This window comes from Opisthocomus hoazin, chromosome 16 (genome assembly GCF_030867145.1).
Source record: "Opisthocomus hoazin isolate bOpiHoa1 chromosome 16, bOpiHoa1.hap1, whole genome shotgun sequence".
NCBI classification, from domain to species: Eukaryota; Metazoa; Chordata; class Aves; order Opisthocomiformes; family Opisthocomidae; genus Opisthocomus; species Opisthocomus hoazin.
This window is the reverse complement of record NC_134429.1, coordinates 16087899-16104114: the sequence shown is the minus strand read 5'-3', so window position 1 is coordinate 16104114 and position 16216 is coordinate 16087899. Positions and strand designations below refer to the sequence as shown.

The 16216-nt window shown below is 51.9% G+C and overlaps 2 protein-coding genes across 2 annotated transcripts in view; both read right to left on the bottom strand.

The window, feature by feature from the left end:
- LOC142363351 (coiled-coil domain-containing protein 30-like) overlaps positions 1-4102 on the bottom strand; it is a 31231-nt gene extending 27129 nt beyond the window's left edge. Inside the window, 1 exon segment of the mRNA XM_075437282.1 lies at positions 4099-4102. Within this exon segment, the coding sequence (XP_075293397.1) occupies positions 4099-4102 (4 nt within the window).
- On the bottom strand, positions 3015-15634 carry LOC142363350 (uncharacterized). Its single transcript, XM_075437281.1, has 9 exons — positions 15614-15634; positions 13213-13221; positions 12534-12686; positions 11897-12115; positions 11309-11541; positions 10524-10648; positions 8169-8240; positions 7043-7158; positions 3015-4440 (listed from the first exon to the last, which is right to left on the bottom strand). Exons 1-9 carry the CDS (start codon positions 15632-15634, stop codon positions 4228-4230), a joined length of 1161 nt encoding a protein of 386 aa, XP_075293396.1. The 3' UTR covers positions 3015-4227.
- Positions 15635-16216: the final 582 nt, after the last annotated feature.

Sequence of the window (16216 nt, the reverse complement as noted above, 5' to 3'; positions counted from 1 at the left end):
TAACCATCGAGGGCCTGTTGAAAGAAGAACACACGCATACCCTCTTCCCCACGTTATTAGTTCTACAGGACCTGTCCACTGCGATTCCCCAAATTCTTTATACCATACCTTTGGTTGCACCACAAATGGAGGGACCATCCCGAATTGACGGTCAGTTGCTGTTGTAAATAACTGATCATCAGAACGATCTAAAAAATTAAGTACATATAATGCTTTGTCTAACTGTTCCTGTGGGGTAACACTGCCCATAGGATTCCCCCTTTTTTGTTTATTTAGCATAGCTTTGAGGGTCCCGCGGACACTTTCGGCAATGGCTTGTGCAGTAGAAGAATGTGGTATACCTGTAACATGTTGTATACTCCAGTCCTGTAGGAAAACAGAAATTGTCCGTCAAACGTTCCTTTTCTGCCGTATGTGCCGTGGCTACCAGAAATCCTGAGAAAGTATCCACACTAACAGGTACACAACGCAGTCGACCAAATGTTGATATATGTGTAACATCACTTTGCCACAACTCATCAGCTCGTAAACCACGAGGGTTCACTCCTGCACACGATGGTACGGGTGTAATACATTGACAATCAGGGCATGCATGAACATTTTCTGTGGCTTGCCCCTGGGACAAAGCAAATTGTTTATGCAAGGAAGAGGCATTTTGATGAAAGAAGTCATGAGATAATCGGGCTTGCTTAAAACTGTGTGGCAGTACTGCTGCCATTGTCAATTTATCTGCTACAGCCTTTCCTTCAGTTATTGGTCCTGGTAGAGTAGTATGTGACCATATATGCATTATAAAATATACATGTACACGATTTTTAAGTAGTGTAGCTAATTTCAATAGCAAGGAAAAAAAATTGTTTGTTATTGACTTCTCTTATCATTGCATCTGCAATGCGTTGAACAATACCCACAACATATGCAGAATCTGCGACAACATGGAGTGGTTCAGTCGAAAATAATTCAAAGACGTGCAAGGCCGCTGATAGCTTAACAATTTGTGTGGATCCTTCAACGACTGAAATAGAGAATTGCTAATCTGATGAATTTGTTTGTTTCCACACAACTACAGCTTTATGTGTTTTTCCTTGATCCGTCCAGAAACACTGTTCGTGCTCCTTTAATAGGAACAGGAACACATCGGTTTTTTGGCTACAATGGAATTTGAGAGGGGGAATGTAACAGCTTATGTTGTGGAAAGGTATAACGTATGGCATTCAAATAATCAGCTAGAGTGGCTTGCAGCGATAAGGATTCTCTGTTTAATACCACAAAGTCATTTTTAGCCAGCGGCAGGTAAATAGCATCAGGATCACGTCCTGTCAATTGCTGACAAAGATTCCGACCTTGTGCTATTAAGGACACTATCCTATCTACCTTTATGGTAAATGTTTTCATGGGCGTATGAGACAAAAACATCCATTCCAGAGTCTGCAACTCCTGCATGTTAACACACCACTGACCTAAGAGAGGATAAGGCAGGAAAACAAAACCCTCATAAACCATATACAAATTTGTTGGCAATTCAACATTAATTCTGAAGGTAAAGGCAATTGCAAATCTATCTGAAATCTTTTGTAAAACAGTTTTTGCGTTTGTCATTGATCTTCAGGAAAATAATAAATCTGAGTCCCTTTTAACAAAGTAAATAGAGGGGACAAGTCTTCAGCTGTAAAGTCAACATTTTCACCTTTCAGCAGAGTGAATAACATCATCTAGATAGACCATCTGAACCCTGGAAAGATAATGAAGTCCTGCTGTTTGTTCACAAGGAATTCTACTGCAGTAATTGAATTGTACATACTTTTTCCAACCAAGTCCTTGAACGTTAGAAAGATGGTTCTCTCTGCGCCGCTTCTGAGCTGGCCGGGACGGGCCGGCGCGCTGGGATCCAGGGAAGGGGGCGGGGGGGGGGAAGTGGGAGGGAACCGCGCCGCCGGTTGCCCGGGGGGGGCCATGTGCCCCACCAGGTGTAAGGTTTGCTGACCCGTTCGATGCGGTGGCTGCTGGCATGGCAGCTGTACAGCGTCTGAGGGACTGTGCAGTTTTATGTTGGAATTCACCTCGTTTTGATCTCAGGTCAGGTATGCCAATTGCTGTAGAGGGACCCTGTCGTACACTTTCGGGATGCCGGATTTTTGCACCCCATTCCCATTTCTCTGGATTCAAAGGATCGTCAGGTTCTGGCAGATTTACTTCCCACATTTCTCATGTTCGGTAGGAATTTCGTCGTATGTAGGGTTAAATTTCAACAGACTGCTGCTCTGTCCTTGCTTGTGAGATAACAGTGGAGGAGTAGCAGCTACTTCTAAGATAGTCTCTGTAAGTTTTAGAGCATTTAAAGCTGTATGCACTGATTTCCAAGTAATGATTTTCTCAGGGATTTTAAACTGCAAGACTTTGTTCTTTCAAACTTCACTGTAAAAAAATTTTTAATGGACCCTTTGCTCCTTTTTTCGGTGACTGTCCCATTCTCCAGCGAGCCGGGGGGGGAAACAGACCTGATTCCTGTTCAAGGTCTGTTGGACCCAGCCCCTGCTCACAGCTTTTTTCAGGTGGTACATTTGCAAAAAAAGGACTTTTCTGAATGACTCTGGCCACTTTTTTTCTCTGCTAACACATGTTTTAACGCTTCATAAACCAAACGCCAAGTTGTTAATACTCGGCTCGCATTCACATCATGCCTTGAAGTATGTTTAAAAGGTAACTCTCCTAACACCTTCCAAGTTAAAATACCAAAAACACGCGGTGATTCCGCGGGCACTCCATTACTTCTGAGTCAGGCTAACAACAGCTCGAAAAACAGGGACTAATTATCGCTCCTCTTTGTTGCCAACCTGCATGCACAGAGTCCACGATTCTCTGCCACACATCCAAGTCGAACAACTGATCTGTTTCCTGATTTTTTGCACTCGCTGGTATTGTAGTTATCCCCCTTACAGTTCACACCCCACTTTAGCTATCCCTCTCCACCGTACCCCCGACCCTCCCCTGGTTCCCAACCCCCCATTCCATGGCACGGTGCAAGGTGGGGCTGGAAGAGAAAACAGGTTATATGGGTTAGGGACTGGTGGCTCCGGCAGCAAAGTATCCGTAACCTTCTCATCTGTACAACGAGTCACTGGAGTCCTTGGAGACGGCGGCGTAGGTGGAGGAAGTGGAGGATACCGCGGTATAGGATTCGGGGACATGGGACGATCGGAAGGGGCAGCGGCGGCGCCCGGCCGATCTGCGGGCAGCGGCGCCTCAGCACATCCCTCTCCGCAGCGCGGTGGCAGTGACTCTGGCGGTGGAGGTGGAAACCCTGTGCCAGTGGGTCTCGCCGCGCATACTCCTTTTCCTGGACCGCAGGTTTCCCTGCCTCCACGGGCTGCCGACTCGGACCCCCTCCTGCTTTCAAAGATGGCATAGGGAGGCTAGGACCCTGAAACAGCAGAGTTGTTGCCAAGCAGGTCCCTCCCTCGGGTGTTAATGTAGCGAAAGCAGAAGTAACGGCTTAAGTCCTTTCTCCGTGCAGCAGCAACAGAAACTTCAAGGTAGCTGAGTCATATTGTAACCATCTCACGGAGAGCATGGGTTGGAGGAGCTTAACCACTGCTGACTCTTCCTATATCAGTGTGGACCACATCTCCTCCCTGGCCCAATCAACTTCACGAGTTGCTTTGCCGTTGCGTCTATTTCTCTCTTAGAGAGCATACCGACAAGCAACGTTGCCGCAGCCTCTATCTCCATGCTTGCGACCCCGGCCTCCACGTTCAATTTTAGCTGCGCCAGGCAGCACAAGTGGGGCTCGTTTACTCCCTGGGAGGCGGCCGTCCGTGTCTGCCCTGCGACTGCACCCAGGCAGCACCACTCCCAGTCGTTGTTTTCCCACTCCCCTCCTCTAGCTGCTTACCGCAGACTCGGAGATTCTGCAGGAAGATGAATCATTTTTTGCCGCAGGAAACTAAACCATCCTCTGCTACCAGTTGTTGGAGTGGGAGACGGACCCGGAGTAACGATGAAATCTCAATGTGAGTATGGTCGTTCTCCTTTATTAGTCAGCAAAACAAGGTTTATAGAGCAAAGCAGTTACAGCCTCTGATTGGTTACTTATCTTACCCATATATAGTCAAAATAGCTACAACTCGCTGTGATTGGTGCAGAGCTGCATCTCGATGCGGAAGCGACGATAAGGCAGGAAGCAACAACGTGGCAGTCCCCCCGCTCCAGTGTTCCGTGTTCGCCACTCTACTTCTGTAGCAGTGTTCCGTGTTCGCTACTTTCAAGGTCTGTCTCCGTTACCAAGCCTGGGTTGCTCAACAGCACCAAACTATGTCCCCTCTCGTCCAGCCAGGACTCCACACACGCTGCGACTTCTTCGGTCTCGGCTGGCGCAGGCAACGGGAGTCCTTGCTTCTCGCTCTTCTGATACTCGGAGATCTCCTCTTTGAGTTGTTCATCCTTCAAAAGGAAAACATTTGCTTGTATTTTTGGTGAAGGTTCATCTTGCTGTCTTAGAGAATTAAGATTCCCCTCAAATTCGCTGTAGATACGCCGCAGATTTATTAATATTAACCACTCAGCTTGAGGGATCGGTTGAGATCATGCGGCTGCTCCAACCGGGCGGCCTCAGACTATTCAGAGAGCTAAAAGCAGTAAAAGGGGGAACGCTGCTATGTTCAAGGGTAAGCCATTTTTCTCCATTTATTTCAATTACTGATCACGCACATGTCGTACATTCCCTTTTACCGAACAGGACTGGGTGCAGAGGGGTAGACAATCACTGTTTCTGAGGATGCCTTTTGGCCTTTGCTGTTATCGATGGGATCAATAGAATACTGTTATTAGCAGGTAACTGTTCACGTCACACACTCACTCACTCACTCACACATTCACTCACACTCGCTCTTGGCTACCAGTTGGAGCAGCAGCCGGGAAGCAAACCCCAGCCATCGACTCACAAGCACGGGGTCGTACCGCAGTGACTTCTGGCCGGGTGTTGGTGAAGCCCCGCAGAGGGTGCTCACCTTCACCAGATGCAGGTACCATCCCGTGCTCTTCAAGCCTGGCCAGCAGCACCCATGGGTGCCAGCTGAGCCTCACGCAGTCGGTGCCATTGACCTCGCGTGGGTTCAGCAGAACACTGCCGTCCCCACTTCATCATTTTTCACAGATTTAGCAGCACTGCTAGTCTCTGAAGCTACCAGCCCTCGCAAAGCGTTCACAGGCCACCTTCTCAGCACGCATTTTTCCTTTCTTCAGCCTCGTGCTATGCCTCCACCCACACCCACAGGCGCCTGGCGAGCCCACTCACGCCACGCAGACGCCGAATCCTGCAGGGTTAAGGCTCAGTACACCAACTGGTGGAGCACACGACAGGGATGGGGTCGGTCTCCCACAGACCACCAAGCCAGAGCCAGCTGGCCAGCCTGCTCCTCACCCTGCTGTCCGGAACTCACCGGCAGCAAAAAGACCTCAGGATGCAGAACTTCTGTGGCTCGTAACAAAGTACAGTTTCAGCTTCTACATACTAAAAATGGTGGGTTTCTAACTTCTGTGCCAACAGTTAAACCTCATTCCTAAGGAATAAAGGTAATTTGCTTTTAGCTTAACAATGTGGTTGGTTGGAAGCAGTCTCAGTCTGGCTGCATTTTTTTTCTGTACAGAGAAAACAATACCTTACACTTCTCTGCAGATTTGTTGTGTCTATATATTTCTCTCTTTATATGTAATAAAAACATAGGTATACACACAAAAGTGTATGTATACATAGCGACCGAAAGAAGCAGTGTCCTAAAGCAAATACAATGTTATCTGGAATTAAAAAAAAGTAAACTGAGCAGTTCGAACTAAATTACATAATGTTTTTGCAGACCCAGAAACAGACTGTCCTGCAAATACAAGCTTAGAGATTACAGATGCGCTTAGATGCTATGCTAAGGAAGAACCAGCAACTTCTTTCAACGGAAGGAACAGAACTACATACTCAAATTTTTAAATCCTCAAATGTGAATAAATTATATTCAAGAAAGTAAGTTTTCAATATTATCATAAAGAGATGGGCATGGTACTGTCAGAGATACTTCTATTGATTTAAAAATACTCATTTTGATCCGAGAGACCAGCAAGACAGCTGCTGAGCTATCTGTGCTGGGGCAGCATACGTAATTATAGGCTGCCGGCAACCAATTACAGGCTGCTGAAGGACTGATATAAAGAATTGGAGTTAAGAACAGACACCAAATTTGTGCCAAATGACACTTTTTAATGGGAAACAGACTGTTGTGTTCATTCACTGTTGCCAATCTCGGTAAGGAACTATGTTGTTGATAAAGACTACTGCATTTAGAGAATCCTAAATTCATTACGTCAAACATTAATGGTAATGACAGTCACTTAAGAAAGCCAACACAAAATGAAAAGGAATAAGTTTATCTGCTACTGAGCAAATCAACGCAGACACAATAAAAAGCCAAAGAGGCAGAGAAGTATCAAAACATAAGCATAAATTAAAAATTGTTTAAAAATGGCTAGGTATTGGGGTTTAGACTAACTTATTTGTTGTCTTTAATAACAGTCCCTAGGAAAAGGTAGGAATGTTGCGTACTCTGTTTGCTCGCTTAAATGTGTGCAGACATTGGCCAGTAACAGCAAGCACCGAGCTGATCCTGCTCGCGTCTTTCAGGACTCTGCTGCAAGCCCTAAAGCACATACGCGGTGTGAGCCCGCGCAGCCCCCTCCGTTTGGCGAGGCATCGAACCCTTCCTGCACCGGAGGATGCTCTGAGAGCCGCCTTTTTTCAGGGCTGCAGTAACAGCAGCTGCCTTAAAGCACTCTTTGGATAACTATTCTGCCCATTTCCCAAACTCTATTACTCCATGAGTCACACAACGTCAGAACCGCAGCTCTGGAAAGACTTGCTGCAGAAAAAGAGAGGGGAAATCAGAGCGGCGAGGCAGGTGAAGGAGCGGGGTGGAACGTCCAGAGCCAGCCCGGGGGCTGTCGGCCACGCAGAGGCTCCTCGGTGCCGCAGGAGACCCGGCAGCGGGAGATGGGTACTCACCAAATCAAGGAACGCTTTCCTTTCCAAGTCAAGTGTTTGGACCCGTGCTCGCAGCGCCAGGATTTCCTTGTCCAGTCTGCTGTTGTGCTCCATGGCCTTCTGTAGCTCAGTTTTGTCTGTACAGAACAGGAAAAACACCTGGTCACCAGCCCTGGTCTGGACTTTGACCTCCATCAAGCTCAGAGAAGAATAAGGGTTCACAGGAATAAGGGTTCCAAAATTGCACTGCCCTTATGCACAGCTGTACGCGTGCGACAGCAGAGAGGGGAGTTCCCCAGACGTATGGGAACATCTGCTCTTATTCAAATGGTAGAGGTTTATGTTTCTGGAGATCCAGGCTCAATAGCAGTGCTCTGTTTATTACAGCGGTCCCTCCATAGTTATTCCAGAGACTCAGTTTACCTCTAGAACATGGAAAATGCCTCACCTCGGATATTTAGGTACGGGTTTCACAAACAGCTAGGGTAAGTTTTGAAAAGCCCAAACAGCCATATTTCTTATTTTCATCACAAATTTCATAATTTGCTGCAAGCCAAAACACAGTCACAGTTCATGTATCAGTGCTGTGCTAGCACCTATGTTTACGAAATGGCCAGTACAGTCAAAATTGTGGTTGTATACCAACCCTCCAAGCCTGAATCAACAAACATCTGCAACCATCACACCAGTTAATGCAGACTATCCCGTATTTCGAGTGCAAGAAATAGGAAAAGATGTATTAGGAGCAGACTGACAGAAATTTGTCCGCATATACACTGGTATCCTAATCCTAAGCAGAACTAGCAAGAAGACACTTTTCCTTATAGAAAAGGTGAACAAAGATTTTTCCCTTTTCAGCTTCATGCTGGGCACAGGAAATTTCAGCTTAAATTTGACTTTTATTCAGACAAAAATAAAAACATACCTTCTTTCTTGGTCCCAATCTGGCAAAAAAAAACCAAAACACAACCCCAAACCTCTGTTTCAAACAAGGATTTTGATATTGGATTTTCAGTTTTGTTATTTAAAATAAAAGGCAAGGAACGCCTCCTACCGAAGCGTTCATTTTGCTGAAGAGCCTGTTTGCCGCTGCAGAAAGCCTTGCTAAAATTCTGGATCTTCTCTGCGTGTTGACACCGTGACTTACCGCTCGCTCTCCGCTCGCTCACCCCTTCCTCCCGGCGCTCGGGCGCTTGCAGGGCTGAGCACGGGGCCGGTTCTACAATGATAACAGAGTTTTGCTGTGTTTAGGTTTGGAAGGGACCTCTGTGGATCATCTAGTCAAACCCCCCTGCCGAAGAAGGGTCTGCTAGACCAGGCTGCACAGGACTGCGTCCAGGCAGGTCTTGAATATCTCCAGAGAAGGAGACTCCACAGCCTCCCTGGGCAGCCTGGGCCAGGGCTCCGTCACCCTCAGAGGGAAGAAGATCTTCCTCATGTTCAGACGGAACTTCCTCTGCTTCAGTTTGTGCCCGTTGCCCCTTGTCCTGTCACCGGGCACCATTGGAAAGCGTCTGGCCCCGTCCTCCTGACAATCACCCTGCAGATATTTAGAGGCATTTCTAAGGTCCCCTCGCAGCCTTCTCTTCTTCAGGCTGAACAAGCCCAGCTCTCTCAGCCTCTCCTCGTAGGAGAGAAGCTCCAGTCCCCTCATCATCCTCGTAGCCCTCCACTGGACTCTCTCCAGTAGCTCCTCATCTCTCTTGAACTGGACACAGCACTGCAGATGGGGCCTCACTAGGGCAGTGTAGAAGGGAAGGAGAACCTCCCTGGACCTGCTGGCCACATTTCTCCTAATACACCCCAGGAGACCATTGGCCTTCTTGGCAGCCAGGGCACACTGCTGGCTCATGGTCAACCTGTCGTCCACCAGGCCACCTAGGTCCCTCTCCACAGAGCTGCTCTCCAGCAGCTCAGCCCCAAGCCTGTACTGGTGCCTGGGGTTGTTCCTCCTCAGGTGCAGGACCCTGCATTTGCCCTTGTTGAACCTTATCAGGTTCCTCTCTGCTCAACTTTCCAGCCTGTCCAGGTCACGCTGAATGGCAGCACAGCCTGACGGTGTATCCATCACTCCTCCCAGTTTGGTGTCATTAGCAAACTTGCTGAGGGTACACTGTAGCTCTTCATCCAGGTCATTGATGAAGAAGTTAAACAAGCCTGGGCCCAGTACTGACCCCTGGGGGACACCACTAGTGACCGGCCTCCAACTAGACTCAGCACCGCCGATGACAACCCTCTGAGTTCTGCCATTCAGCCAGTTCCCAGTCCACCTCACCGACCACTCATCCAGCCCACACTTCCTGAGCTACCCTAGGAGGATGTTCTGGGAGACCGTGTCGAAAGTCTTGCTGAAGTCTAGGTAGACAACATCCACGGCTCTCTCCTCATCTACCCAGCCAGTCATGCCATCGTAAAAAGCTATCAGATTGGTCAGGCATGATTTCCCCTTGGTGAATCCATGCTGACTACTCCTGATAACCTTCTTTTCCTCCACTGAATCAGTGTCCCCGAGTTGAGGCTCTCTGCCCAGCCAAGGTCAGCCCAGCGCAGTGTCCCTGCGGGCAGGGACAGAGGACGGGCCATCCCCCAGCGTCATGACGGGGCGCTCAGTGCCCAGGGAGGGACTGCAGCTCCCAGCATACCCCGGGGCATGGGGAGAGGGACTGCAGCTTCCAGCATGCCTCTGGGTCGGGGACTACAGCTCCCAGCATCCCCCGTGCCCTGCCCAGGCCCCGGGCCCCGCCCACTCCCAGCCCAGGCCCCGGGCCCTCTTCCAGGCCGCTCTCCATGGAGCCCCCGCACTGCACGAGCCCCAGGCCCCCGGCCCCGCAGCAGGGAGCAGCTCCAGGCAGGGCTCGGCCCCCCCGGCCCCAGGGAGAGCCCCCGGGGACGCCCGCCCTGCCTGGGACTGGCACCGGGCCTCCCCCAGACCCCCCTAGCCGGCCCCCGGCCTGACCCCCGGCCCCCACACCCACGCTGAGGAGAGTCCCGCAGGCCGAGCCGGCCTCCCTTGGGCCGGGACGGTGACCGTCGCCCCTCCAGCAGCGCGGAGACGCCCTCGCTGGGGAGGCAGGCAGGGGACAGCCAACCCAAATGGCATCTGCTTACACTTCAGAGCCCTGAGGCCCCTTTGCCCTCAAGTGCCCCATTTTCCCAGGAAGCTCAGCAGAGGGCTTTTCTGGAGCACAAGGTTTTGCACCAGCTTCTGCCTTCCTCCCCACCAAAGCACAGGATCGTCTGTCTTTGAGCAGACAAAGCTCCGCTATCGAAGCCAGGCCAAGGAATTCTCTCAGCACAGCACAGGTCCATCCTTCCCAGGTGGACATAGGTAGAATTTGTCCTGCCAGAACACCTTCTGTGCCCACCCACCTTATGCAGACAAAGCCTCAAAAGCAAATCAGCACTTTGGGAGCTCAAGACTCCAGAGGAACAAGGGTCCTGAAATTGGTTCAATTCTTCAAGCCCACCTGACCACTGAAGAGCCACATCTGGAGCTGCTTACCTGAGCCCGATGGGTTTCCGCTCTGTGCCCTGGTCTGGCCCTGACTCTCTGCCTTGCCACTGAAGCATCTGCACCGCGGCTCCTGAGGGCTCTTAGCAACGGCTTCTGCTAACATCTCATTAGCCCTGTGAAAAAGGCAGGAGCATGCAAGAACGGCTGTTACTCATCGTGGCACAAAGGTGTTCCCCAAGGGTGATGCTACACTGTTGGACTCATGCACACAGACTTCTCAGCCACCCAAAGGTACTGCTTCTCAGGCTCTTCTGAGCAACCTGTCTTATATCTTCCCTTGTAGGACCTTTCCTAGAAGGTGGTAGGGACTGCAGGCTCCCTCCCTCCCCCTGCTGTAAACTCCAACCGACGATGCACCGCCATAACGGCAGCTGAACAAAGTCCTGTTGCCTCACAGGCTCCTCTTGTGTCCCCTCTGCCTTTCCAAGTGTGTCTATCCTAAGGTGGAGCAGAAGAGCAGCAGAAATGAAGCTCCTCTTTTCCACCACCATGCAGCAAGGAGAGACGGCTACAGAAAACTGTTTGAAGAAAAAGAACCAAAATGTCCTGCAGACAGGCCTGATTCGTTGTGTTACTTCAGGGTCAGTAAAGAGAAAGGCAAACAGGCCTCCGTAATGGGAGAGCCCAAGGCGTGCTCTTCTGAGAAGTACGCTATCTTGAGCGTACGCATCCTGCTGACCAGATCCAAGAAAGGGAAGTGGGGTGGAAAAGCCACGAAGAAGAGGGTCATATTCCCATAACGTGGGGGAAAAACAGAAGACATTTCGACTTACATTTTTAATGTCTTTGTAAAGCACCTTCTAATTTTCTGGTCCACCAGATAACATTTCTCCCAACTTTTTAGTTCAGCCTGCGCACATGCCAGTTGCAGTGCGCTCTTCTCCTGCAAGCTCTGTGCTCTCTCCAGCTCCGATTCCAGAGCGCTCAGTCTCTGCTCCAGCAGTTTTCTCCAGGAGGCGTCAGTGGGGCAGATCTCCTCTCTTCTGGCTTGAGTGGCTGCCTGTGTCTAAAGCAGAAGGCGCAACTTCAAGAAACAGGAAGAAAAAGACAACGCCCCCGGCTCTCAAAAAGCCTGCTCTTCCTGCCATTTGTACACAAAAGCTAGTATTAAACAGCCTACAGTGCTGCATGGACAGGGAGAAGGAAAAGGCGGCATCTTTCTCATGCACACAGGTCCCACCACACGCACAGACACACTTTGACGCAGCCTTTTGCAGCTCCCCAGCTTCCCTACGGGAAAGGCAAACCCACAGCACCAACAAGGAGAGCCGGATGCCCAAGACCAAACACCTAAAACGCCATCGCCACCACCACGACTGAACACAACGCGGGCTACAGATGCAAATGGTACATAAACTGACCTGCAAAAGTGGCCTGAGATGCTGCTTCTGTCCCGTTTCTGCCTGTGCTCGCTGTTCACGCTGTTCTCCAGAAAGCGCTGCTGCCGTACGAGCCACGCCAGCAGTCGCCAAGCCGTGCGGCACAAGAGGAGCCACCAGCCCTCGCAGCTGCTGGTTTGCAGGTGCGAGCTGCAGAGATGTTTCACGCTCCAACTCCAGCTGCGCGGAGAGTTCACACATCTGGATGCAGGGAATAAACAATCTGTCTTAGGCAAAGGGCTCTCAAATCTCCGCCAAACTCAATCACATGGCCACAACCTCTGCACGGTGTCGGAACAGAAGCCAGTCTCCAAAGAGCACGGCCACCTCGTTCTTCCCCACCCAGGTGCTGTCCCAAGCTCACTGCCTTCCCACAGCCTTGCAACGAGCTCCCTGAAGAGCCAGCTGACTTTTTCAAGGTGAGAGGGGAGGAGGCAGCGAGGAGAAAGGAGCTAAAAGCACCCTCGAGCCTGGACAACTGTTGTTAGTGATGCGGAAGCTCATAACGTCCTCAGAGAAGTCGCTCCTGTATTTGTTCCCAAATTATTTTCTTGTCTGGCACTCTTTGAAGCAACGGAACAGCTTCCTCCATACTCACAGGTTTACAGACTTTGCATACCTTGGCCTTAGCCTTGTCCAAGTCCTCTTGCAAGTGGGAGTTTTCCTCCTTCAGGTAATCGCGTTGGAGTGTGGAAGCTTTCAGTGATGTTTCTGCTATCCACTGCTTTCTTGAAGCATCAGTGAGCTCTTCTTGCAGCCGTCCCACTGTTCTCTAGGGAAACAATGTCACAGGAGGACAGAGAAAAAGGTAAGAAGCCAAAATCTGTCTTTTGACTTGCAGTTACTAGATAATATACCGAGATCAGTTCTCTAAGTGCATCGCAAAGCAGAGCAGCCTCATCCCCTGGAAGAAGGCGGCATCTGCATAGCTGACGGTATCTAGCCATCCTTGGCAAGTGAAGGCAACTACAGAAATGCCATCTCTGAAGGAAGATTTCTGTTTCCAGCACATTCTGCTGGGAAGATGTGGAGACTGTATCTACGTATGTGTCTATAAGCACGTCTCAAGGCTTGCCGGCACCTTCCGCAATTCCAACAAAACCAGAACCAGCTCGAGTGATGGACTCCCACGCACGTAGCTTACACCTGCTGACTTTCCGGAGCACCAGAAAGCCTTGGGAACTGCTCTGCTTTCAGTCATTCCTGCTCAGTGATAATCTCACCTCTTTTTCTACTTTGTCCGCCTCGCATGTAAAGGCATCGCTCACCTTATGTTCTTGGGCGGTCTTGTTCCGCACCTCTCCCAGCTGCTGACACAGGAAAACGTTTTCACTCTGGAGCTGGGACAGTTGTTCCTGCAGCCCTTCTGCCTGCTTGATGGCATCTTTTCTCTCTTCAGCGTTCTTCGGGGGTAGAGCGTGCTGCTCCTTTGCCTGCCTCCGGGCCTCATGTAATTCTCTTTCTGCTCTATCTAGAGCCAGTGTCTTCTCCCGGAGAGTTTCTTTCAGTTGCTCCACTTCCTGCTCCAGCCTGCCAGCTTTTCTTTTGGCTTTGTTCAGCTGCTGACACAAGCTCTTGTTGGTTTCCAGCACCTCAGAGATGTGCGCGGGCACAGTGAGCCGGACGTCACATGCTCTCAGAATCTCTTGCACATCGGCACTTTCTGGTGTCCCAGGACTTCTGAGGCTCCGGTGGCAAAGGGACGAATCCAACCCTGGGGTCGGTATTTGGGCTGTGATGTTTCCTGTCTGCTCAAAGGGAAAGAATAAAAATGGACGGAACTTAGGAAATCAGCTCAAAACAGGAGACAGCGGCAGCATGTCACAGACCCAGAAGAGGACTGTCACCAACTTGACGTCGGATGAGAAAAGAGTTTCCAAGAACCCTGCCTTTGGCATTACTCATGGAAAAGTCTTCTTCTGCATTAGGGTGTGATAGAAGCCTAAAAAGATGTCTCCAATGTAAAGCCTTGGGGTTTACATACCTCCCCCTCAGAGATTTTGCCCTCCTCGATGGCTTCTTCATCAGCTGGCGACTCACGGCCGGCAGACTCCCAGTATACGGCAGGCTCATCTACATTAAAACCACACATTTTTGGAACCACAGTGAGCTAATACAGCTCCTTGGTGCCTAGAGCGCTTCCCGAATCATCGTGCTTCCCGAGACAATCTTAGCACAAACACACGTCCCAAACTCATGAAATCCTAGCGAGAGACCTGTCACAACGGGGATGCAAAATGCATCTCTTCTCCTGCTGGAAGCTCGTTTCCTCGAGCACACGCGCCTGCGCCATGTGCCAGGGACGTCACTCGAAGTGACGAGAAAGGAGCCAAAAAGGAAGCAGTGTCTCGAGAATTCTGCTTCCCAGGGACAACGCCTGGCAGAGCATTTGTTCCCGGATCACAAGCAACCCCTCCACGCCGTTTCCAAACACCCTGTCTCCCTGGCAGCCCACCAAAAGGGCAGGTGACAGCCCTTTTCCCCATCGCCTCCTCCGCGCTGGAGAGTCCTACCTGCTCTCCCCAGAGCGCGTGCACGCCGCCTAGCTCCAGCAGCTGCTGCCCTGCGGCGAGCGCTGGGTGCTGACACCCTTTTTGCATGGCCTGGAGCAGCTCCTCCCTCGTTTTCCTGCTCCCTGGGGACCGCAGGGCACACGCTGGGTCTGGGCCTGGAAAGACAGACAGCACGACCTCTTGGACTCACCGCAAGAACAACGGCCCTTTCCATCTTTCCCTCCCTTGGGAACCAACATGCCCAGGCACGAAACGAAGCCCCAGGGCAGGAGAACAGCCCAGGAGTTTCCCAAAGAGTTCCCGCCTGCCTGCGCCCGTTACCTCTCATCCTTCTCCCGGCAGTTGTTGTCACCAACAGCCGCCTGCTTCTTCACCGGCAGCGGCGCTGGGGCCAAGCCCCCGGTGGTGGACATGCAGTGTGGCTTGTTCCAGAGCTCCTGCAAGATCTCGTTGTCAGCGATGCTTCCGAAGGACACATGCTGCTTCTGTGCCCTCCTCCTGCACAGGAACCGCCAGATGCTCTTCATGGCCCAGCAGCAATGGGCACCGCACTGCCTTGCCTCTCACCGACGAGAGGTGGCAGGCAGGATTGGGTGGGCGCTGCCGGGTGCCGGCTGCCAGCAGAGGAGCCGAGCCCTGAGGAGCGGCAGGGCACGGGCAACTGCCTCCGGGCTGAGCCCACCACCAGCAGCAACGGCAGCACCAGCACAACACCACTGGCACAGCACCAGAAGCACCAGTACAGCAGCACCAGCACCAGCACAGCACCACTGGCACAGCACCACTACCAACAGCACGGCACCAGTACCACCAGCACAACACCAGCACAGCACCAGCAGCACCAGCACAGCACCAGCAGCACCGCCAGGTACTGTGTGTGCAGGGTCTGCGCCAGCGCCCCAGGTCTAGCGAACGCGTGTGCTGACATCATGAACGGCTCAGTGACATCATAAGGTGCTGGGAACTGGGCGGTGCTGGGGGCAGAGGCCTGCAGGGCGGACGTGCCCGTGTGCTCAGCACCTTTCTGCGCACACCCAGGCCACGTGCCCAAGGGAAACGGCCCCTGACGCACGGTGTCCAGGGCCACGGGCTTGCCCAAGGCCACCTCTCCAAGGCTCCCAGCTCCCTGCGCGCTCGGGGCACCCACCGTCCTCCTCTCCTCTCCCAGCCCCTCTGAGGCACTCGCCTGCCTGCCTGGGAGACACATGGGCTCGGCAGGGCAGGCTCTGGCCGCCAAGGCTCCCTGCAAGCACGAGAGGCGGTGGCTGGACACCCCGTGTGCCATTTTGGGCTTCCTGGGCTCTGGCTGTGTGTTCTGGGGCACCGTGGACCCCTCGGGGCACCCCTCTCTGCAGCCCTGGGTGTCCCTTGGAGGGCACCCCAAGCCCCCGCTGTCCACTGTGGGATGCCCCTGTGCCTCGCTTTTGCTTGCTGGTCTGCCCGGTCCCCCTCAGCGTGCCGTTTGGGGTGCTCCGAGACCCTCGTTCAGCCCTCTGGGCTTCCCCTGCACGTGCCTCTCTGGCTTTGGATGCTGCCTCAGGCCATGGCTCTGCCTTTCAGGGTGCCCCAGGCCCCTGTTGTGTGAATTGCAGTGCTCTCCTGGGCAACGGGTGTGCCATTCCCCCGGCCGAGCACCCCGAACGATGCCGTTCTGAGCACCCCAAGGCCCCTCGGAGTGCATTTTCGGCTCCCCCAGCTCCTTGGCGTGCCTTTGGGTGCCTCTGCAGGCCCCGCAGTGTGCTTTCTGCTGCACCCCATCTCCCCTGGTGTGCCTTTCACTACGCCCCAG

Coding starts and splice junctions, on each gene's coding strand:
- LOC142363350 (XM_075437281.1), bottom strand. CDS start 15,634: ATGTGTCTCCCAGGCAGGCAG. Junction 7,159..8,168: donor GAGCGAGCGGAGAGCGAGCG/GTAAGTCACGGT, acceptor TGTTCTGTACAG/ACAAAACTGAGCTACAGAAG. Junction 4,441..7,042: donor GGAAAGCGTTCCTTGATTTG/GTGAGTACCCAT, acceptor TTCCTTTTGAAG/GATGAACAACTCAAAGAGGA.